At 31.5% G+C, this 23,843-nt stretch overlaps 1 protein-coding gene across 4 annotated transcripts in view; it reads right to left on the reverse strand.

Annotated features, from left to right (window-relative positions):
- Window positions 1-23,843, reverse strand: part of Phf14 (PHD finger protein 14) — a 200,000-nt gene that overhangs the window by 134,404 nt on the left and 41,753 nt on the right. For 3 of the 4 annotated variants that reach the window (XM_047561584.1, XM_047561585.1, XM_047561587.1), the window contains exons 7-14: window positions 18,529-18,666; window positions 13,958-14,104; window positions 13,075-13,345; window positions 12,665-12,771; window positions 11,490-11,585; window positions 9,258-9,361; window positions 7,235-7,366; window positions 641-809 (exon numbers count right to left, since the gene is read on the reverse strand). In XM_047561584.1, the coding sequence (XP_047417540.1) occupies window positions 641-809; window positions 7,235-7,366; window positions 9,258-9,361; window positions 11,490-11,585; window positions 12,665-12,771; window positions 13,075-13,345; window positions 13,958-14,104; window positions 18,529-18,666 (1,164 nt within the window). The remainder of the gene's footprint in view (window positions 1-640; window positions 810-7,234; window positions 7,367-9,257; window positions 9,362-11,489; window positions 11,586-12,664; window positions 12,772-13,074; window positions 13,346-13,957; window positions 14,105-18,528; window positions 18,667-23,843) is intronic. The other variant, XM_047561586.1, reaches the window with a different exon arrangement.

Below are 23,843 nucleotides of genomic sequence, written 5' to 3' on the forward strand. Positions count from 1 at the left end.
GAAACGTTAACAAAAATATTTATAGAAAATCATTATTAATGGAAAAACATGAAAACAGGACAAAGGAAAAAACTCAATAATAGTCTATTCTTTCAATGCAAAACTATACATTAGTGAAATAAAGTACAACTGTATGAGTGGATATGTATAAATTAAATCAACATGTTGGAAAAAATATCAAGTTATAGAAGAAAGAAATTTGACTCCAGTCATCTAAAATTTAAAACCTGCAAGACTAAACTATATATTATTATGAGTAAATAGGTTTGAAATGTAATTATAAAGAAAAAGATTACAGAATGAGAATATGAAATTAAAGAGAGGTGATCTCTGGGCTAGACAGACGGGGATGAGATTGCCAAAGGATTTTACAGGGGACTTTCAAGGTGTTGATAATGTTCTCTTTTAAGCTGAGTGATAGATATAATTCCTTATTATTATAATTTCAACTGAACACATTAACTACAAACTCTCAGGCAAATATGGTATATTTCATGATACAGAAAAACAAATTCTTAAAAATAACCAATAGTCATATTCTTTCTTTGACCCCCGAGTATATATTTACACTTTGTTTTTTTTCTCCCTCTTAACTTTCAACCTCAGAATGTTATGTTATGATAAATAAGTAATAAATTACCGTATTTCTTATTGGAATTTTCTTGGGTTCTGGTGGCACATCCTGTGGAACAAATTTCACTGGTTCCTTAATCTGCCTCCTTGATCGTTTGGTCCCATCTGGTAAAGTCTCCATGGCCATGTCTGCTTCCATGTCACTGCTCCCTGCCTGGTCACATTCTGAGCACTGCCTACATAAATTTAAATGAATAAATAAATAGAATAATATGTTTATCATCTTCTAGCTTTAGCTATATATTCTGTAAACACAAAATCCAGATATATGTGAAGAATATATATCCATAAGGTAGTGTGATAAGGCTAAACATATAGAAATACATGTATTCTTCTCAGAGTGACTAGCATGACTCAAATATATAACTAATTACATGTATACTTGTAAGTCTCATAAGAAAACACACAACAATACTATATATGTCTAAATGAACCAACATAAGAGATTCAACACTAGTTAAAAATGGTAATTTCCCTTGGGAAATCATAACTTTTCCTTAAGTGATATATACTATGACATTTGAAAATCACAATTCTTCCTGGACCCTGATTCTACTTCTTGCCTCAGTTATCATAGCTTTCAATTATAGTAAATGACAAGCTGTGTTAAACATATAAAGAAAACAACAGAAACAAACTCTAAGAAAAGTTGAAGAAAAATAAATGGTAATTTTCATTGGTGGTCTATGCTACTTATAAAAGAAGAAACATAAATTCACCTATAAAAGGAATTTGGTAAAGCACCATTTATGAAGCATTTGCAATGTATGTAGCATTAGGAGATGACTGAGATAGTGGACTGAGACAGACATTATTACCCTAGATACGTATATGATTACACGAATGGTGTGAATACACACTGTGTACAACCACAGAAATGAAAAGTTGTACCCCATTTGTGTCTAATGAATCAAAATGTAGTCTGTAAAAATAAAAAAAGAAAATAAAAAAGAAGATAATTGAGATTGAAACTAATGAATCAAAATGTAGTCTGTAAAAATAAAAAAAGAAAATAAAGAAGATAATTTAGATTGAAACTTAGATCTATCCTAGACTTCCCAGTAGAACTTTCCATGATGGTAGAATTAACCATCTGCACACTCCAGAATAGTAGCCACTAGGAAATTGAATTTTAAATTTATAATTTAATTCATTTAATTTTAAAAGCCACATGTGTCTAGTGATCAACATTTGAACACAGAAACCTAGTCAATGACTGCTAAAAATCTTTATGTTGTCAATTATAAAATCCCACTTCAAAAACTTAAAACAAAAAAAATTTGAAACCAATTATTAAAAGTAAATTTTTCTTCAAACTTAAAAGAATGATCAAAACTAATTTATGACAATCTGAATTGTAACAGTATTCTCTTCATAAATAGGATTATAATACATAAAATCATATATTTACATGTGTTTATAGTAGTATCCTTAATGTAACTTATAATTCATCAAATATTTTTAAAGATTTCTCAATTTATGCTCCATCAAAATTTATATCTCTCCCTCATTAATACTGTAAAGTCAGTATTAACCTAATAGGTGGGGGAATTTTTCTTGGTTTTTTTTTAGAACCAGTGATTGAGCCCAGGTGGGCTTAACCACTGAACTATATATCTTCATCCCTATTTTACTGTTTATTTTTTTTCTTTTTAGACAAAGTCTCAAAATAAATAAATTGCTTAGGGGGCCTCGCTTAGTTTCTGAGGCTGGCCTTGAACTTGTGATCCTCCTGCCTCAGTCATCAGAGTTGCTGGATCCCGGGTGTGCAACACCACGCTCAACTTAAACTAATACTTAGTTTTAAAAGTGATAGCTTTAAATTCTGAACTCTGGCAACATAGAAAAATTCAAAGTTCATTTGTTTTTTTAACACAAAAACATTAATTGCTAAAATACAAATCAATACTAAGATATTAATTTATTATTTTTATTAATAAAAATATTTATTATTTAAGCGTAGTAGGCTAGCAAAAATTTTAACACAAAAAACTAATGAGAAAATAAAGATATACCTTACTATGTTACTGAGGAAATTCTTAATATCTATTGCTAGAGCAACCAAGCTCTTTATTACTGAGACTCACAAATTACCACCAAAATAAAAAGGTAACTAAAATAAACTAATTGTTCCTGTATTTGTCCAAATGAAAACTTCACAGAATTGTAGATCATACTAATAAATAATAATAAATACCACAGTCATTTAAACTGATATGATTATAAGAGATATCAAATTATATTACAAATAAGGACCAAAATGCTTGCTTTTATAGTCTTAAAATATATAATCTTAATGCTGAGAGTTCATTTCAATTAGTTGAATGAAATTTAGTCGAAGTTGCTCAAACAGTTCCAATTCATTTTTAAAATACATGAATCCCTGAGGTATAAAAACAAACATCTTTTTGAATGATTTTTTTTAAGTAAAATATTTTCTCTCTCTTTCTCTTTTTTTTTCTTTTTCATTTTCTTTTTGTTGCTATTATGAGGACATTATTTAATTATGCTCATATCAAAAATTCCTACTAAAACTTATAATTCACTTTAGATGTCAAGGAAATTTGCCCTGGAGCACCCAGATAATAGAAATGTGCTCTGAACCCACAAAACACTGATCAATTCGGAAAATCAAGAGTTTTGTAACTGCTGATGCTTAATGCATCTATTCCTATTTCAAGACAAGTGCCACATGATATCATATGTATATGATACATATATATAATATATATGTATCCTTTAAGATACAAAAGTATCTCTGCTATGACATCAGATACCAAGAAATAACAATCTACAAAAAAGTTACAGCTATTACTGTGTGATACAATCAGATGATATTTTGTGGAAAAGTCTTCACTTGGGTTTCTTTCAATAATCCACTATACTGCTATTATCCTTGAATTTAGCTAAACTCACTTTAGGCCTCTATATTTTTTCTTAATACATTCTATTAAAGTCAAAATTTTAAATATTCAGGCAAAATATTAAAGATAACCTAGGTAAAAAAGAAAAAAAGTCAATCAACTAAAATGGATTTTTAAAGTATAAACAATGAAAAAATCATGTGAGGAATTTATCCAAAAGAATAACCTTTACCTTTATGCTAAAATACCAAAAGATTTCAATATGCTATACTTTCATCTCCAGTACCACAGAGCAACTTGTGTTCAGAATGTTAATTACTTAATTAAATGTAATTTTACTATACAAGAGTGTTAAGGTAAGAAAGTATACTAATTTAACTTAGAGAATTTTATTTTTGTAAGTCAAATAACATAAAAAAAGATTTTATGAATCTTTCAATGGAAAATTTTCAGCAATGCTCCGTTTTCCAAATACTAGAGATAATTCAAACTTTACCTCCTTCCTTTCCTCAAATTACCTCTTTCAGTCCTCAATAAGAACTGAGGATTCCATACCACATTTTTTTTCTTACATCGGCTCCCCTCTTTTTAGAGGAGACAGCTGCCTACATAAAACTCTTAAGACTTTGAACAAATATCTCCTTAGTCCAGTCACACCCTAGTCCCTCCTACTGAGGAATGATAGGAGTGTTTCTCTGAAGAGCAAGAAGAAAAATTTAACTCAATGTCTAAATTTTGTCTTTTGTGTAGTTATTAAATCTGAAAAAAAAAACCTTTAAATTAATTGAAGGTGTGTGTGTGTGTCTATGTGTGTTATTTAATATGCAATAAGTGCCCCATCACAAAGCTGCAATTCCTATCAAGAGTTAATGATGGTAGAGAATGAAGAAAAAATACTATAAATGGACAATTTCAAGAAAAACAAGGTTAAAACAAATTGCAAACTCTTCATAGAAGGGTCTGCATTTTTTTATATTAAAAGAATAAACAAAGACATGTCCAGAGAATAAAAGGATATCACCTTTTAAACAATATCCTTCAAATAATTAGAAAATGTAAGTTAAATTCTGATCAGATGGGTGATAGAAATACAACCTTAGTACTCTCAAATTAAAAGAATCACTAACTATTTGAGCTACTCAAATAAATTCCTTACTATTTATTTATATCTTACCAGGCTTGTCTTAGAATTTATGGCAGACCCAGCTATCCCACTCCTAGGCATACTACAGTGAGGCAGCTACAACAATGTTTACAGCTGCTCAATTCACAATAGCTACATTGTGGAACCAACTTAGATGTCCTTCAATTGCTGAATGGATAAACAAACTGTGGTATATATACACAATGAAATATTACTCAGCCATAAAAAAGAATAAAATTATGGCATTTGCAGGTAACTGGATGGGGTTGGAGAATATCATGCTAAGTGAAACAAGTCAATCCCAATAAACCGAAGACCAAATGATTTCTCTGATAAGTGAATAATGATACATAATGGGGGGAAGCAAGAATGGAGGAAGGATAGACTGTGTAGAAGAAAATGAGGGGTGGGGAGGGGGCAGTAGGGAAGGAAAGATAATAGAATGAAATAAACATCATTACCCTATGAACATGTACAATTACATAATATGACTCTAATTCGTGTACAACCAGAGAAATGAAAGTTGTACCCCATTCGTGTACAATGAATCTAAATAAAAACAAAATTAAATTAAAAAATAAAAATAAAAATAAAAAAAGAATATAAGGCTGTGCAGATTACATATATACATATTTTTTAATAACAAAAGGCAAAATAACATAAACTAAAAGTAATATAAAATACATTTTTAAAACAAGGGAGAAATGCAAATAAAATAGAACTTATATATCATTGTCACCAGTCCCTAATATTATTATTCATCTGTTTTGCCCATCCCCAGCCCAACTTGAGAAATCCCTGGGTTTTTCCCTCTTCTTCCCCTGAGCAGCTGAGTATTACTTGAGAAAAATAAAACAATCACAACATTTACTTATTCACTGATCATTCGTGCTATATAGCCGCAGCAAATCAGTTTTTGATATTTTTCCTCATTAGCTGTCACAAGTCATTTGCTGTCTTCTCAGGACCCATCATCTTCCTAGGTCATTTCCCCCTCAACAGTTAGAACAGACTTCTCTTTCACTGAAATGTCTGAGCCTATCTAACATTAACTCACTCCTCTTCCCTATCCTTCACTAGTAATTACTTCTCTATCTACCTCTTCTTTCCTATCACATGTCTCAAATCAGTCTAGCAAAGTCCATTGACTACCATGGGAGGAATAAACAGAAAGCACTCAAATCTACAGCTAGAATCTCCAAGAAATTAGAACTAGTACTGACAGAAAAAGACCAGAGAGCAAGTCCTTAAAAGAAACAGTCATTCAAGCAGAATATGGGATCTGAGACATAAGATAACACATGTTATAATAATTCTAGCTAAAGTTAGCATAATGGGGATTTAGCCGTAAGGGTGTTACCACAGGCATGAAGAGCATAAGGCAAGCAAACATAGAAACTGGTAACATTCACAACGTATACCAATGGGATTTTCAGAAGTTTAAGCCAAACACTAGGGCACAGTTACCAAATAAGAGAACAGTAACAGGAATCTTTCTCTAATAAAAGAATTACCAAGAACTAAATAGGGACTAAAGCAACAGTCAGTCAGTAATATGCTAGTATATGTCCAACAAAGGACTCTCTGGGGGAAAAGCTTTAATATAAAGTATCTGCTAATTTCCATGATATGAATATGAATACTCCCAACCATGGCAATTTCAGACTACCAACATTGGCATCAAAGAATATGGAGAGGGGAAATATGAATGGTTGCAATCATTGTACAGTTTTCCTACAATAACACAGATACTAACCTCCAGAGCACAGCTACAGTTTCCTAATAAAATGAACGCAAGTGGCCTGAAGATATGAAACACACTTAAATGTGTTAGAGGAAGACACAAAACTTTTTGAACAGATAACAATTTAAGGATCTGGGGTTGGGTCTTTACTAAAACTAGAAACACATTTTGTATAAAAAGAACATTCATGTTCATTACAAAGTTTGTCTTTCCTTATATTCTCTTTCATATAAATCAATGTTTTAAAATTTGAACATTAGTCTCTCTCTTGGACTTAAGGAAAGGATGAAACTCTTTATATATCAAAAGTTTTTATCAAACATCTGTAGTGATTCAGTAGTTGCAAAATAAATGAAAAAAATTCAAAAACATCTGTGAAATGTATCTATATCTCCAAAGAATGGCTGGGTGAACTTAATTTAACTAGCACAAATGATAACATTAGTATTGGTGGTACTAATTCAGAAATAAGATAATTCCAAGCAAAAGCATGTATACGGAGGCAACTTTTTAATAAATTCATTCAATTTCAAAATAAAAATAAATCATTTGAGAAACTTCTAACAATAAACCAAAAGAAAATTATAAACTCACCAGACAGAATTCATCCCTTAAATAGGAATCCACTACTGATAACAAAATAGCCAAAATCATCTGAAAATTCATTTCTCAAACACTGTTACAACAATTTTATTCATGTAATATCATAATAACTATTTATGAAAGTACAGATTTAAAAAATATGTGAAATTCTTTATATTATTCATCAGATAAAGTATTTCCTTTCTTGTAGAGCTGAAACAAAAAGTTAACTGGCTTTAACATCTAGCTCTCCTCCACTTAACTCACCAGTAACTGTTTTTAGTCTTCCTTGGCATCCTTGTAAGAGGAGGATCTAGACATCCAAGATGGTAATGGAGTTTACAAGTATCACATAATAAAAGAAGATGTTGATCATGGTTCTTCTTACAGATTCCACAACTTTAAATAAAGTCAGTAAATAAGAATTAGTCTAATTGTCATATTGAAACAATTTACCTATAACATTTTTTAAATTTTAAATTTTCATCTTAATTAACAATATTTTTTCTGTTATGAGAAGCTTTTTTTTAATATCACAGATCTTTTTACAATGACAGTTAACCGTTAGTTCTAAATACTTTCAAGAATGTTAAAAAATAGCTTGGATCTAGTATAAACTTAAATGAGTCAAGTCTTTCAAAATGGTACATAAGCTCATTATTTAACATCATCTTAATTTTAATTATTACTTAAAGACTATTTAATATTAGTTTAATTTTTCTATAAAAACAAATTTTGAAACAAGAGTTTTATAATTTTTAAAAACTTCTCTAAAACAAGAGAAATTACTTCACAAACAAAACTCTTGTTTATTTTCAGCCATTAACTGTAAACCTTTCAAAGAGCCTTCATTATACAAATAAGCTACATATGTAAGTAAGTCTCTTTTCAAATCAGATTTTGAATTTTAAAAAATACCAACTAATATGCTCTGCAAATATTAAGAGTTTCACAAGTGTTGTTACTGATATTTTAGACTTCATTGTTTCGTCTGCTTGTTTTTCAGGAATCTAATTTTTCTTGTAGAAAAGGTAATTTACTTCTGAGAACACAAGCAGCATGACCTGAAAATTCAGTGTATATTTTAGAATTTATACTGGGAATGTATGGAGTTAAAGGAAAAAGTTAAGAACCTAAAAGAATCATCCATTCATAGAGAAAGCAAAAAAAAAAAATTAATAAAAATCATGATGTTTGGATTCTTTTTTAATACACCCAGGGAAAAAAGTCAAAAGAAAAACCAAAACCAGTATCTCATCTCAGAAAAAAAATAATAATAATAGAAAATATACTCTAAAACAAAAGTCATAAGTATGGTAACATGCCTGATGGTTTCAAATGAATCAGCAACGTTTGGGCTAAGTTTTATGTTGTACATTAAGACAACAGTGGGCTCTTTCCATATTTCAGGGAAACTATTTGCTATTACCTGTGGAGAAAGTCTCCAAAAATTAATGGAAAATATATAAGGAGACTGATACTGTTGCTACTATTGCTATTTCCAAGAAAGAAGTTCTGAGAAGCCCATTTATGTATTTATATAGACGTGTGTACACAACATACACACAAACAGGTAATCTATGTGTATGTATATGAGCACCTGTATGCACACATACACATATAAACAATAGCATTTTCTAAACTGCTCTCACTTAATGTAATAAATATGTTACACCAAAAAAAGTTAGCTCATACCCAATTTAGAAACAAGTCTTCACTATGTAAAATTACTATAATGGTGAACACTGTAAAAATACTGAGCACAGAAAGTAAAGAACAAAAACACTTCTGGAAACAAAATTATTGCAACCAAGCATAGAGTGAAAAAAGTACAGCCAGCCTCAAAATTAAAATTTACCTTCATTATCCACTCCCTACAAAGACAGTAGATTCAGACTACATGATATCTATCACTATTTAAAAACACAAAACTTCACAGTTCATTCAAGGAAAATAAAATATAAATGTCCATTTATTTAGTGCATTGCTTTAATCATTTAAGACAATAATCACATTTTCTAAGCATCTTTCCAATTCCCAAAATAGAACTCATTTACATAGAGCTTATGTAGATATATCCCCAATTACTTAAAAGATACAAAAAGTCATTTCTTATTAAGAAAAACAAAAATCACTAAACCAAGAAATCATCTTTGATCAAATGAACTTCATATGCATTTAATTTAAATTCTTGTAGGGAGATAATTCACTCAAATATTTGAAGTAATTTTTTTACAAATATTAGTTAAAAAAATACAAAACATTATCCTATCATAATTTTATTACTTGCCTATAAAGTACTGTAGGAAGAGTAGATGTCTTTTGTGTGCCTCCTTCTTTTTTACTTGGTTTTCTCTCCTTGGGTGCTCTCAAAATTGCCGGTATATTCAACTTCTATTGATTTGAACAAATGCAGTATATATTGTTTTAAAGATGAAATATAAAGCAACATTTTCCTCTATAAGCCACTAGAGCCAACTAAATGTCCTAGGATTGTGAGGGGAAACCTCACATTGACAAAAAGAAATAAAATGGGTTTTTGTCTAACAATTACTTCCATTAGAAACCTATAATTACATACTTTGATACATTTTCAGTGGTATATGAAAACATTATGAAAACTAAGCTACTTTATTTTGAAAAAGTGAAATATGAGGATAAGTGTACAAAAGGTTTAAAAAAAATAACAATACACTTGACAAAAAAGAATATTGAGGCTGATTATTTTCCTCAACATCCCAGCAACACTGGTGCTCCACAGATTAATTTTAAAAAGTATCTTATTGGACCAAACTCTTCAACAAAGGCGGATGAGATTCTCTTTGGGTTTCTACTAATCTGTAGAATGCTGGCTTCTCAGACAGCAACCATCTATCAAAGTCATTTCTTAGTGGCCCGGTGGGTCCACGTCTGTTCAGCCAACTGGAAAAAAAAGTGTCATGCAAACAGTACAAATGAATTCTGTTTCTGTTGTGCATTGTATATTTGCATGAGGAAATTTGCAAACTCTGTGAAAACTCATTTACTACATGAAAATGTCTTTTATAACAAATAATATTTTATGTTAAATAAGAGGGTCTTTTGAGACAAACTTGCAAATCTAGTCAAAAGACAATGCTAACTTGGCAAATAAACTAAAGCCTTGAACTCGACATTACCTTCTCTAAATATCAAATATAAAAACACACTATAATCTTCAAAAATCCATCAACGACCTATCAGCAGGAACAAAGATTAGTTCTTCCAGAGCCAATTCCTCATTCTTATCTTTAAAAATAAATTATTCTTGATAATACAAGTCACGAATAACTCTGTTCACAAAAAGAGTACTTTCAACAATAAAAACCCGAATAAATTAGTTCATTAAATAATACATCTACGCAAATTGTGTGATCAATTTGACTCTTTGTAAACCTCTAAAAAATAGTGAAAATATATACTTTTTTGAAAAGTCTCCACAAATAAAACTTTATTTATTTATTTATTTTGATAGTACTGGGGTTTGAAACCAGGTTCTCCCACATGCTAAGCAAGCACTCACTCTACCACTGAGCTTCATCCCCAGTCCTAAAACTACTTCTGTATTGAAAGTAGTGGGTCTCTATCATCCTCAAAAAATGTATATATTGCTGGGCATGGCGGTACATGCCTATAATTCCAGTGATTTGGAAGGCTGAGGCAGAAGGACTGCAAGTTCAAAGTCAGCCTCAGCAATTTAGTGAGGCCCTAAGCAACACAGTGAGACCCAGTCTCAAAACACAAAAATAAAAAAAGAAAAAGAAAAGGGCTGGGGATGTGGCTCAGTGGTTAAGCAACCCTGGGTTCAATCCCTGACACCAAAAAAAAAAAAAAAAAGGGAAAAAATTCTTAATTTATTAATTATATACATGGTAGTAAAAATGGCATTTCAAAAATTTCACTTAGTATTATTTTTCTTTTCAACACCAAGACCTTTAACGGGCTAAAAGTATTTGAGGATAAAGAACTTTTTTCTCACAACTACAATAACAGCTACTGTTGGAAGGGAAAAACTACACTTAAACATTAAAGTTTCAAAAACTATCCTTTATACAACTCAAAAGCAAATTAACATGAAAATGAAACTCTGCAGTTTCCTTTTTACATTTACATTTTACACCCAAATAAAGAACTGAATATAGCACAAAAACAGGAAAGAAAAAATATGGCAAAGAATCCAAAACTGATACAACTAAAGGAAAAAAGAACGTGGTAGAACTCATGCTACAAATCTTAGTTCATCATAAATGACAGGTCAATCAGTTTGAGCAAAAGCAAAAATTTTGCAAACAAGATAGCGTTGAAACAATAAAATTAAGCTACAGGTTTCAGTAGGCAGCTTCCAATGCTCTAGATGTATTTCAGGCAGAAATCATTATCCAAGAGGATGAGGCTCTGATCAAAGAAAATTCTTCAGTTAGTTCAGTGACAGTCATGTCAGAAACCTGATCTTTGAAAATCATAGTGCACAAGAATTGAAGAAAGCAATTGGAAAGAAACTAACCTGCCCTGTGATTCTGCCTAGTAAGGCCCAAATTCCTTGCCCTTCACTTCGAAGTTTTCCATTCAAGTTTTGTAGTTCTTCTAAAGATTCACATAGCTACAAAGTAAGTCAAATTAGTAAAACTCTTTATGTGGAAATTTAAATAATTTATCAATAAATATGCAATATCTACATTTATGTTTCATATTTTTTAATATATTAAAATCATAAAACCTCTGAGAGACAAGGCTATCCAATTAATTACAAGCATCAACAGAATGTAAGCATTTTGTCTTATGACACACATTTATATATTTCATTATAGTATGCTATATAATTTCATAATACTCTGCTAATTAATTCTTGTTTCCAACAAGAATTATTTCCATAATTTTCACCATGAGAGAGCTAAGAATCACAGGGTTTTGTGAATTGGCCAACATCATAGAACTACTAAGAATCCCCAGGTCTTCTGAGTCTAACCAAATCTTTTCACTACAGTGTGGTTAACTACTACTGAAACTTACTTCCTATCATTTTTTTTTTTTAAATCACTTATCATTTTTTTTAAATCTCTAACAATAAGTTAATACTAGTTTTTTTTACTTAGGTTACTAAGTACTTGACACTAGTCACACCTTGCTTTTTTTTTTTTTTTTTTATTTCCTGCCTCATTAGAATGGAAAAGTACACTGAAAATTTAAATTGGGAAGTATTTTCATATCAAAATATTACAATACAACTCAAGTTAAAAACAATAATTTAAAAATAAGTTTCAAAATTTTCTACAAACTTAGTAAAGCTTTCAGTGGTACTGTGTGAATGTTAGGAATGAGGAATGAAATCAGATGCATGAGTTTCAAACTTCAACTCTAGCACTTGACTACTATGTGAGTCTGGGAAAATTACCTAAACTTTTCAGGACTCAGTTTCCTCCCCGAAAATGTGAGCAATAATCATTATCTATACTATAAAATTAAGGTGAAGAAAAAATGAGTTGGGAGGTATAAAAAGATCAGAATTACGCCTGACACACAGAAAGTACTAAGAGAGAGGGATGATAATAGAAGAACTAAGGAGAGAAGAGCCTCAAAGCTCTAGAATCTCAAACTGAGACATAAATAGAATTCCTACAGAATCAGAAAAGAAATCCTAAGATCTCCTATACTCTGCTGTGCGTTTTGGAGTCAACTTACCTTATTATATTCCACATGAAGTTTTTCTTGCTCATTCTCTAATTTATCCTTTATATTCTTCTGTTCAGCCATATTTTCCTGAATTTGAATCATGCGCATATTTCTCTCTATTTAAATTAAATATCCAATTTTACTTCAGTACAAAGTAAAAACTGTTATAAATAATACACAAAGAAAGAAACTAGCTATAGAGATGGTCACATAAACCTGCATTATTTAAAAACTTTTAAGTACACAGAAAACAACATGAACCTAGATTTTTACAAAAACATATCACTTATAAAAATAAATATGCCTTTATTTTGATATAGTAACATAGCTAATGAATTTTTTTAATGAACAGTATAAAAAAACTTGCATTAGTATACTTTTCTCAGTGAAAATGTACGTGTGTCATTGTCTATACTGACCAAAATAATAATTCACAAAATCAGCTGTGAGAGCTGGTTGCTTATGTTTTCTCCTTCCATCCACACTAGAACTAGTATCTGAATTGTCCACTGGAAATATATCTGTACTGATCCCCATTAGTTCTGCTTTCCGCATCAGTTTACGAATGGCTGAAGCACTACTAGTGAGTGGTCTGGGCAATTTTTCCCTTGGAACCCATGCTTGGGGTCTGGTGGATCGAGCCAGTTCTGCCTTGGCACGATATTGCTGAAGCCGGGCATTGATCCTTGCCTACAAAAGAAAGGCACACAAATTTTAAAAGATAAAAAAATAGAACATACTCCTTATGATTTTAACTTCTATGTTTAGAGAAAGTAAAGATAACTAAAACTCCTATTCAAGGTAAATTATATGTATCAATGGTCCTTAAAGTATAGTCTGATTCTTAAGTTAAATACAGTCATCTAGTAAATACAGTTCTAATTTATGATCAGAATTGTAAGAAACAAATTTGATTAAGCTGAAGTTTCTCTCCTCAATAACAGCAATAGTCTCCACAGATTTACTTAAAGTACAAAAAAATATATTTTAAATAATGGGCAAACTGATCAAATCATATGCATAAATGCACATTCGAACAGACTGAAAAAGCAAATTGCACTGATAGAATAATTTTTGCCACATTTTTCTTTAGGAAATATACTTTAGAATGGCAGCTGTGTTGACAAGATGAAGAGCAAAATCTTCAGCAACTAACTCTACTCACCATTTACCTTAAATCACAGATCACTAAATAACTAACTGAATTCAAAATTATACGTTACATATCATTGGTAAATGTACACAAGATCTGAAATTTATAATGGTAAAAGGAACAAAATGCCTTTGGCATGATTCCCATACCTGTGCTTCTGGTGATAGTTGTTTCTCTCTCTCTTGCAAAGACATTTTACAATAAGATTGCAGAGCCAAATAGTTTTTTCTCTTCCACTTTCTGTCTAGCCTATCTGCATGTTGCTTACAATAAGCAAAAAATGGATCTGCTATATCCTATTAAAAAAGGGGGAGGGATGAACAGTTTTACTCCAATGGGTCACTTAAAAAAAAACACAAAAGAACAATACTTCCTTTATGAAGAATCTACTAGTGTTGGTTACTTCTGTAATAAATTGTGGAAGTAATTTTCATACACTATGATAAAGATTATTGCTTTAGATACTTAAGCCAATATATCACTTCAAATTATTGACTTCAAATTAACATTTTTTTTATTTAAAGGGTCTTGTGGAGGACTGGGGGTATTACTCAGTATTAGAGCACTTGCCTTACATGCACAAGGACCTGGGTTTGATCCCCAACACCACAAAAAATAAAGAACCTTATGGATTTAAAAAATGTTGAAATCAAATCTTACATATTATTGGGTATATTTGTATATTCTTTACCAAAAAATCACTGTTTAAAACAAACAAGATTTTAATAAATTTAGGTGGAAACCATCAGTAAACATTAAAGTTATATAGATAAATACTATAAAACAATAAATGCCAACAATATAGGACTAATCAACACAGATTAAGTGGGCAGATCTTACCCAGTGCAAAAACAGATTAAAAAGGCCAGACCCTATCAATAAAATATCTGGGGATACCCTTATATCTTTTACAAAATCTTGAATAGGAACACAGCTCTCTTTCAGGGTAAAGGACTAAGGAAAATATTAAAGATCTTTCCTGTCCATGTGTCTGTCATGACCTTTGTACACCCTTGATGGAACATCTAAAGAATGCTGACTTCTAGGTGGATTTGGCTCACTCGGGAGAACTCAAGAGACATTCTTATCTCAAGGCTATTACTCCCTCCCTTCAGGGATTTGGTCAGTCCTTTGGGGGATGAAGTGTCCTTGAGGAGTTCACTAGGTCACATAGATTGTTAGAAAGACTTCTGTGTTTTAACTTGTATTTAAAGAATCCCACTGAGAATAAGACTTTGGAGTCTCACCTATGGAGAAGAGGTTCTGCCAGGGACTTCCCAGTCAGGACCTTGAAAAGCTGCCCTCTGACTAAACATCTAGCAGTTTCTTTGACTTTCATGAAAATACTATATTTATATTTATCTTTTATCTTAACAAATAATAATAAGTCTAGCGAATAAGGTTTATCCAAGACAACAAAATTAATCTTTGGCATCAGATTTTACAAAAAAAGTATTAGAAATCAGACTTATTAAAAGTTGACATATCTTTCATACAAAATATGTATAAATCAATAATTGTAAAACACTTTTAAAATATCCAATTCTACCTTTCACTTTTTAACCCCACCAAGAGTTCATTCCTACCAATCCTAGTTCTCCTAGCAGTATTGAGGCATCAGTTCAACAGTTGACATTGAGCCCTAAAAATTTAGTTCATGAATGATTTCAATGTTTGTGGGAAAAAAAATCAATAAAACTTTCATAGAAAATTTTCTACATAACAGTACAACTATTCAATAGTAGCAAAATTGTACTTTAATCACAGAAGAAATTACTATGTAGGTGTGGTAGGCGAGACCCAGGGCCCAGGGTTTCACCACATGCATCCAAGATGGCGACTGGCAGAGAGCCAAAGGGCGTGCTGAATGCGCCTTGAGAAAAACAGGAAGGTTTACCATTGGCTGTATGATAATTAGTTCAGTTGCTTAGCGCGTGGACAGATATATCTTACATGTATGCTTGAGCTCATGATCGCTTGACCTTTAATAGGATTGGATTGACATATCTGATTACAATTGCTTATGCATGAGACTGCTTATATATTGAGGGTGTTATCCGAATAAAGCGGGAGCTGCTTCATGAACTTCTGAAGAGTATGTGTCATTTGTCCCGCTGGTCGGCGACAAGCGGCATGTAGGTTTAGATAGAATGCAGGTAACTTTAAGACTAACTACATGGTACCATAAGTTAAGACTACCTACAGAGTATTATAAATTCCAGGCATCACAACTAAACCTGTGCTATAATACAGTTTTTAAAATAACATGTGTCATAACATGGTTTCAACAGCTTTCAGTAATACAGGTTGTGTCATAACATGATTTGACTATTATTCTTCTAAAATAATCTGGAATATTTACAAAGTGGGTCAAAAAGAATAAAGATTTAAAATGGTTCCTCACTGTTGTGATAAAACACTATGGCAGGAGGCTATGAAAAGTCATAAAAACTGTGGTAAGGTATACAATATCATCAGATGAACCTGAGGTATTCATACTATTTTTTCAACCTTTCTTTAAATTGCTTGTATAAAACTGCCATGGAAAAAGTAAGAAATCCAATTTGGTAAGTCTCTAAAAATAAAACTGCCTCCTAGAAAGGATAAAGGGAATATAAAACTGACAGAGAAAGCAAGATATGCTCACAAGCAATATATCCATTTTAATATGAAAGTTTCTTTTTCTTCTTTCCTTTTTCACTTTTGTTGTGATGTTAGAGATGGAACCCTGGGCTTTGTGCATACTTGGCAAGCACTCTATCACTGAGCTACACCCCTGTCCTAAAATGTTTCTTAATTAAAAAATACTTTTACATCCCATGAATCCCAATGTACAGATCTACAACTATGTACAAACAACCATGATTTTCCTTTTAACAGAAATATTACTGTCAAAAGCAAACTTCATTGATATTAATTCAAAGTCTTGACTTTCTTAAAACAATTTTGAGAAACCTTTATTATTTTCCAATTCTCTGCATAACACAAACCAAAAATAAATGTAAATATGTTCTAAATCATTTCCCTCAAAAGATCTTTGTCTTCCCAAAAAGAGTTATATATGGCTCAATGCAAAGGGACCCAAACCACCACAGTATAAAAAGTTACGTTCTCAGTAAGTCTGAAAAGAAATGACTACAAAAGAATTGTTGTAACACAAAGCTCAACTTTCCAGTAGACAACTAAACTTAACCTGCGAATTCTCTGATACTGGTATTCAATGGGAATTTATCTGGTATCTGAGTCTTATGCTGCACTAAACCTTTCTGTACTTTTGTCCATCATCGAAAGCAATAGCCATGACTAATCCACACAAACTTATTGTAGAATCACAACTCTGTTCTGCCCAGTAGCTGTGAAAATACTATGTTCATCCAGTATCCTTCATCAATTAATCAAGTTACAACGTCTCAGAATCAGAGCTTGGAATTAAGACAGATACATGTATTAAAAATAAAATATTCCCATAAGATCCACTTAAATAAAAATAAAATATAAATAGCTTCCTCTAATTATTTTTCAATAAACTTTCTTCATCAGATTATCTTTGCTTGTTTCCTGAATATGAAAGAAATGTACTAATAAAAAGCCAAGCATAACAAATATTTTTATTTGACATTGAAAATTCACCTAATGAAAGGAGGAATGTAACAAAAATAAGTTTACATGGGCTGGGGTTGTGGCTCAGTGGTAGAGTGCCTGCCTCACATGCGTGAGGCACTGGGTTTAATCCTCAGTACCACATAAATAAATAAAATAAAGGTATTGTGTCCATTTACAACCAAAAAAAAAAGAGAATAGATTTACATATTACATGTTACATATTATCATGAATACACAGTAAAAATTACTAAATAAACAATCAAGCACTTGACTGTATAAACTGCTTAAAAATTCAACTGGACTCCGAAACACTTAAAAACTACTACAGACCCCCTAAAATTTATGTGAGTTATACTTTTAGATAGTTATCATATGAGAAATTAAAACTGAGAAATGTTTTAATGTTCATTAATTTTAAAATAAGTCTCTTACCATAAATACATATTTTATTAAAATAACTATAACTTACATAAAAAATTGAGAAGCACTTTTTTATTTTTGCAATGCTTGTTAATGTCTACATGGATGACATAAAAGATAACTGGATTCTCAAAACTGTTTCTATATTCATGATACTATTTTGTTATGCTGTGAGTAATCTCTGGAAATCTCTACTACTCATGCAGAATTTAAAAAAGCAAATAATGTTTTCATATTGTTATAAATATAGTGTTAATCTCACACTCCTTGAGAGAATCTTAAGAGGTTTCCAAAATATACTTCAAAAACAAATAATTGCCTAATCCAATGCCAGTAAACCTTTAAGGAATACAACAGAACTAAAAGTAATGGTAAAAAGGTAACAATACCCAAAGGAGATAATTACCCAAATACATCTACAGATTCTCATATAAAATAAGCTGACATTTCAATGCTTTAAAACACCTGGGATTATGCATCATGTTATCTGTTAGATCTCACCATAAAAAATTTAATGTTTTCAAAAACTCAGATATTTACTCTTAAATAGTAATAATAGTTTATAATAGTGATGTAAGAAAGATTTTAAAAATAAATTTTCAAATTTCTTTTATGCTTTATACCTTGTTATAGAACAGAACAGAGTCATGAGAAGTCTTATAAATATATTCACCATCTACAGTTTAAATAAACAAACCTCTTCCGCTGCTGCCTCTGAAAGTAGACCTTCCTTCTGGGCACAGGTCACATGAAAATAAGCTCTGCACATCCCTGCATCACAGCTAATGCAAACTCCAGTTCTAGCAAAACGAGGGTCTTCACAAAAGCTACATTCCTACAAGAGAACAATAGGAAAACTCACAGCAAAAATATTTCCAAAACAAAGATACTTCTCATTTGAAATATCCACTAAATATTTAAAATGCTAAAGAAATACTAATAGTGAACCAACAGAGTACCACAACTCTAGGCAAGCCAAGAGTTTATGAAAAAGGTAATTTGCCATACAGTCTTAATAAACCAAAATTCAACTTATATAACAATAATACAGTGACAACAATTAACAAAATGAGGACTTAATATGTGTCAGGCACTATTCTAAACACTTTATATATATTAATATATATAATCACTTAACACAACTATTACATTGAAGAAGTGAATTATAATTACTCCTCTATTACCCATAGGAAATAGATATCTGCTATCACCCATAGGAAAATTAAGATGGACATGGGTTCAGTCAACTGCCCATATAACAAAGAAAATAACTGGGAGTCAAGCTTCAAACCAAGAAGATATTACTTCAAAGCCTACCATTAACCTATACTAACTTTTAACAGAATCTTGCTTGAAAAATGAAAATAATTAAGAGACTATTCATCAAAAGCACTAACCAAGTGCAATCAAACAAATGATGAACTTTTTAAAACACCTTTAAAAGAACTAAATGTAATCTTAGATAATATGGTGAAATAGTGATATACAACACAGAAAATTTATTTCTATATATACTTTATTTCTATATAGATGGAAAACCATAAAAAGTATTAAATACTAAATTATTAAAAATCCTCTGATCAAATTTATTTTTTATACTTTTAACTATCTTAACAAAAGAAAGGAAACTAGTCTCAAAATATAAACTGCTCTAGTAACAAAAATCTTCATTTTAAAAAACCTGCTAAACTGGGCACCTCAGCACACACCTGTAATCCCAGCAGCTCAGGAAACTGAGGCAGTAGGATCCAGATTTAAAGCAAGCCTCAGCAACCCAGCAAGATCCTAAGCAAGTCAGCGAGACCCTGTCTCTAAATAAAATACAAAACAGAGCTGAGGATGTGGCTTGGTTCAATCCCCAGTACAAAAAAAAAAAAAAAAAAAAAAACCCTGCTAAACCACGAAAAACTGCCAATAGACAAAGAAGTGTTCAGAGTGTATATATTCTAAGTAAACTAAATATGAAGGAAACATGCAAAGATGAAAATAAAGTTTCATCATATAGTAAATGTATTGTTTGAAAAAAATAATAGTGACTACTCACTAGGTAGAAGCAACAGGCTAAACATTTAGCAATATATAAAAATAAGAACAAGGCTCTGGATATAGATGTGAACAACAAAGTGTTTGATTTTATTGATAAGCTAGAGAGTACATAATTTTCAATTTCATTTTCCAATGATACTTTCTTAAAGCAAAATAAGCAAGAGAGATCATTAAGCTTGAGTTGTTTCTGTATCCCAAATCCTTACCCAAGTAAAGAGAAATTTAGAGAAAGTCCTTGTAAACAGATTTTAAAAAAAAAAAGAGTTTTAGTCAATCACCAAAAAGAAAACTAATCTTTAGTTATATAACTTGGGGTTTTTCTACTAGATCCCATTCACATCCATTTAGTAAGCACAGCTACAATCCATTAAGTAATTCTTTTGCTTCCTCATTAAGCCTTCAGCTCACAATGCTAAAACAGAGCTCTCCAAACCGCTTCCAGTTTTCGATGCTGCCTAATTCATAAATCTTTAATGCTCAAATATACCAGGTGAAACTTATTTTATCCAGATATTTTTAATGATTTTTATTGTCTGAAGTGGGATCTAAAGAAAACCTCTAGCAATTCCCAGAAAGAATGAGCAAAGAGGAAAGACAGACAAGCATATCCACTGTTCTCTTGTTTGTAACTGGAGATTATAGGTGAATTCCTTTCAGATTTAGGCTCTGCAAAGGAGTTTTCAACCTCTTTAACTTTATGAATTTCATTAATCAGACTAGATTCAGAATCAGATTGAATCCAAAGAAAATGGGTCTAGTTAAGGTCCCAGTTAGGTACCTTCTGAAAATGGGTTCTGAATCTAAGGAGTCTGGGAGTCAAATTGAGATACCAGCTAATTTTATTTACAAAAGTAACAAGCCTAGAACCTAAGTATATTTGGAAAAATAGGTGTGTTTTCCTTATTAAGGGCAATTTAGAATGATAGTAATCTTGACAAAATTATTCACTAGCAAGATGCATTAGAAAAGTAATGATTCAAAAAGACTCAAAAACACTGGGATGCTATTGTTGATCAGTATGAGAAAACATCTAAAAGATTAAATGAATCAAAAACTACGTTTCTAAAAGACTCCTTACAAAAGGCAAGAGTCTTTTAACAGCTATCAGTAATTAAAGCACAGCAGGAAAACAAAAATTGCATGTATTTAACATTTTAAATGTTTGCTTTCCTGAAAGTGGCTGTAAAGATAGCTAACTGGAAAATAACTTGAACATGGCTGTCACTGTTTGATGTCATAAATCGACTTAAAAATGGCTTCACAAATCTCTTTGGTAACTTAGACCCTTGGAGTTAAATGATGAATATTCACAAAATATCTAGATATTTCTGGATAAGATAAAATACTAAAATACTAATTGTCAAACATGAATGCATCTACTTTTGGTTTTTAGTATAATGAAACTAAAAATATGTGGGTCTATAAGTAAACATATGCCATGCCACACTGAAAAACTACATTATGAGGAAGCACATGCTACTAGAAATTATGAGTGTTAAGCTGAAGAATGTTGGTATGTGACAGGAAATTCACAATTGCTTACTTTCTGGTTTACACTAGAAATTAAAGTTAATTAAGAATTCTAATGAATCTGTGATAATTACAACTAGAAATAATAAGAAACTGCTTTAGTTATGTGAACCTATGAGGTATGAAAGATGTGTTTTTGTAAGGAATATGTTTTATTAAGGAAATTAAGTTTTGTACTACTGTTGGAATGACTATTCTACAGTGAAAAGGAGGCAAAGAACAGGACAAAAATTGAATGGATTTAAGAAAATTGTAGGTTTGTAGAAGACATATTTTGGGAAAGGAATTTTATATGTGATCAAGTTTATTCAGATTTGAAGGAAATTCCTTAAAAGTTTTTCAAATTGAGCATCCATATAAAAATACAATATCATGATGCAAAACTAGAATTAGTTTTTCTTTGTTAAATCAAAAAGGTTTTCTTGGAGTAGCAGTTTGTACTTAATAAGAAATTATGAAAAAAATAATGAAATTATGAAAGATTTTTCTTCACGGTTCCAGTAATCTACCTAGGAAACCAAAAAAATTTAGTCTCATCAAAATAATTCCCTTTCACATTGTCTTTTAACAGGTCTTTGATTTTAAAAATTGAGCAATCTATTAAAAGAACCAAGACTTTTTTTTTTTACAGTTATGTAACTTTCTGTATGTGCACATAAAATCTTTTATCCCTTTGGATGACTAGGTATTACTTCAAAGTAATCTGTGATCCTATTTACTCAAGTGTTTTACTTCTGGCATTTTGACAACTTACCAAAATGAAATTCTAAATTAAGTTCTTCTGGCCTTGAACTAACTTTGGGATATCCCAAAGGGCCCCTGAAATACTCCATAACAATTTGTTCTCTTTCCTTATAAAAAGAGAGAGATCTGCCAGGTATGGTAGCATACACCTATAATCCAAGTTACTCAAGAGGCTGAGGCAGGAGGTTCCCAAAGTCGAGAGAGAGAGAGAGAGAGAGAGAGAGAGAGAGAGAGAGAGAGAGAGAGAGATAGAGGGGGGGGGAGGAAGAGGAGGAGGAAGAAGAAGAAGGAGGAGGAGGAGGAGGAGGAGGAAGAAGAAGAAGGAAGAAGAAGAAGAAGAAGAAGAAGAAGAAGAAGAAGAAGAAGAAGAAGGAGGAGGAGGAGGAGGAGGAGGAGGAGGAGGAGGGGGGAAGACGAAGGAGGAGGAGAGGAGAAAGAGGAGGAGGAGGAGGAAGAGGAGGAGAAAAGAGAGAGAGAGGGAATCAAACTGATTAGGTTTATTGGAAATGTTAAATCGGCATAGGAAGTATTGTCAAATAAAGAATGATCTTCAAATTTGAGGGTTTTTTATCACTTCTAGATTTATATTTATAGTAAAATATGGGACTATTGAAAATTACTTAAACCAGTCTTTTCTAGGGTGCTATCAAAAAGAAAGTAGTACTTCAACTTGCAAGCTGAGTGAACTAGACAATGTGTAGAAATGCTCATTAACTAGATAATCTGAACAAAATGTTGTTTTGTTGTTGTTGTTTTGTTTTTTGAACTATAGCTTAAATGCATCAAAGAAGTAACATGACAATAATTTTATACTGTCACCCATAGAAGTGACAGTAATTTTATACTGACACCCATAGAAGTGAATTCAGGGTTTGGTGGTTTAATTCTGGGATAGTTTTTGAACTATCCCAATTACCTAAACTGAAGAACAAAAATACTGGGATAGGAATGGAGACAGAATAAAGGGAGTAGAGACTGCAAGAAGGGTTACAGCCCAAGGAGGATATTCCAGATATAATATCAGAAACTGTCAAATTTCTGAATTTTCACTATTTCCAAAATTTAACAATTCATAAGTCCTGCTATGATCTGAAGGTTGGTGTCCCCTCAAAATTCATATGTAGAAACCCAATATCCAATGTAGTATAAAAGGTGGAGACTTCTGAGAAGCCCACATGAATGCCCCTTTCTGCCATAGAAGGAGGCAGCAACAAGACACCATCTCTGAAGCAGAGAACAAGCCCTCACCAGACTCCATCTGTAGGCACTTTGATCTTAATCCTAGAGTCTGATTAACAAAAGTCATTTTATAAACTATCAAGGCTGAGAGTTATACTAAGCAGAAGGTTATGAGGTAATAAAGATAAAATAAATTCTTGAAACCTAAATTAAAAAGGGTGCTTATTTCTTTTACATAATTTTGATAAATTTCACTTCAAAAGTAGTCAGAAATTAAGATTACATTTGATCCAACTGATTATAAACACTGTGGTCTGTGAACTAGGAAGTATGTCATGTGCCAGTGAAACAGTAGTAGTATCAGTTATCATTTTATCACACAGGTTATTCTAAGTTAACAATACATGGAAGAATTAATACATTATTAGTTTTGGTGGGAAAGTACTATCAATAATAAATGATTTGCAGTTAAGGGCTCATCATGTAGCATGACTGCTAATAGGCACTTTTGAA

This window comes from Sciurus carolinensis, chromosome 8 (assembly GCF_902686445.1).
Source record: "Sciurus carolinensis chromosome 8, mSciCar1.2, whole genome shotgun sequence".
Classification (NCBI taxonomy): Eukaryota; Metazoa; Chordata; class Mammalia; order Rodentia; family Sciuridae; genus Sciurus; species Sciurus carolinensis.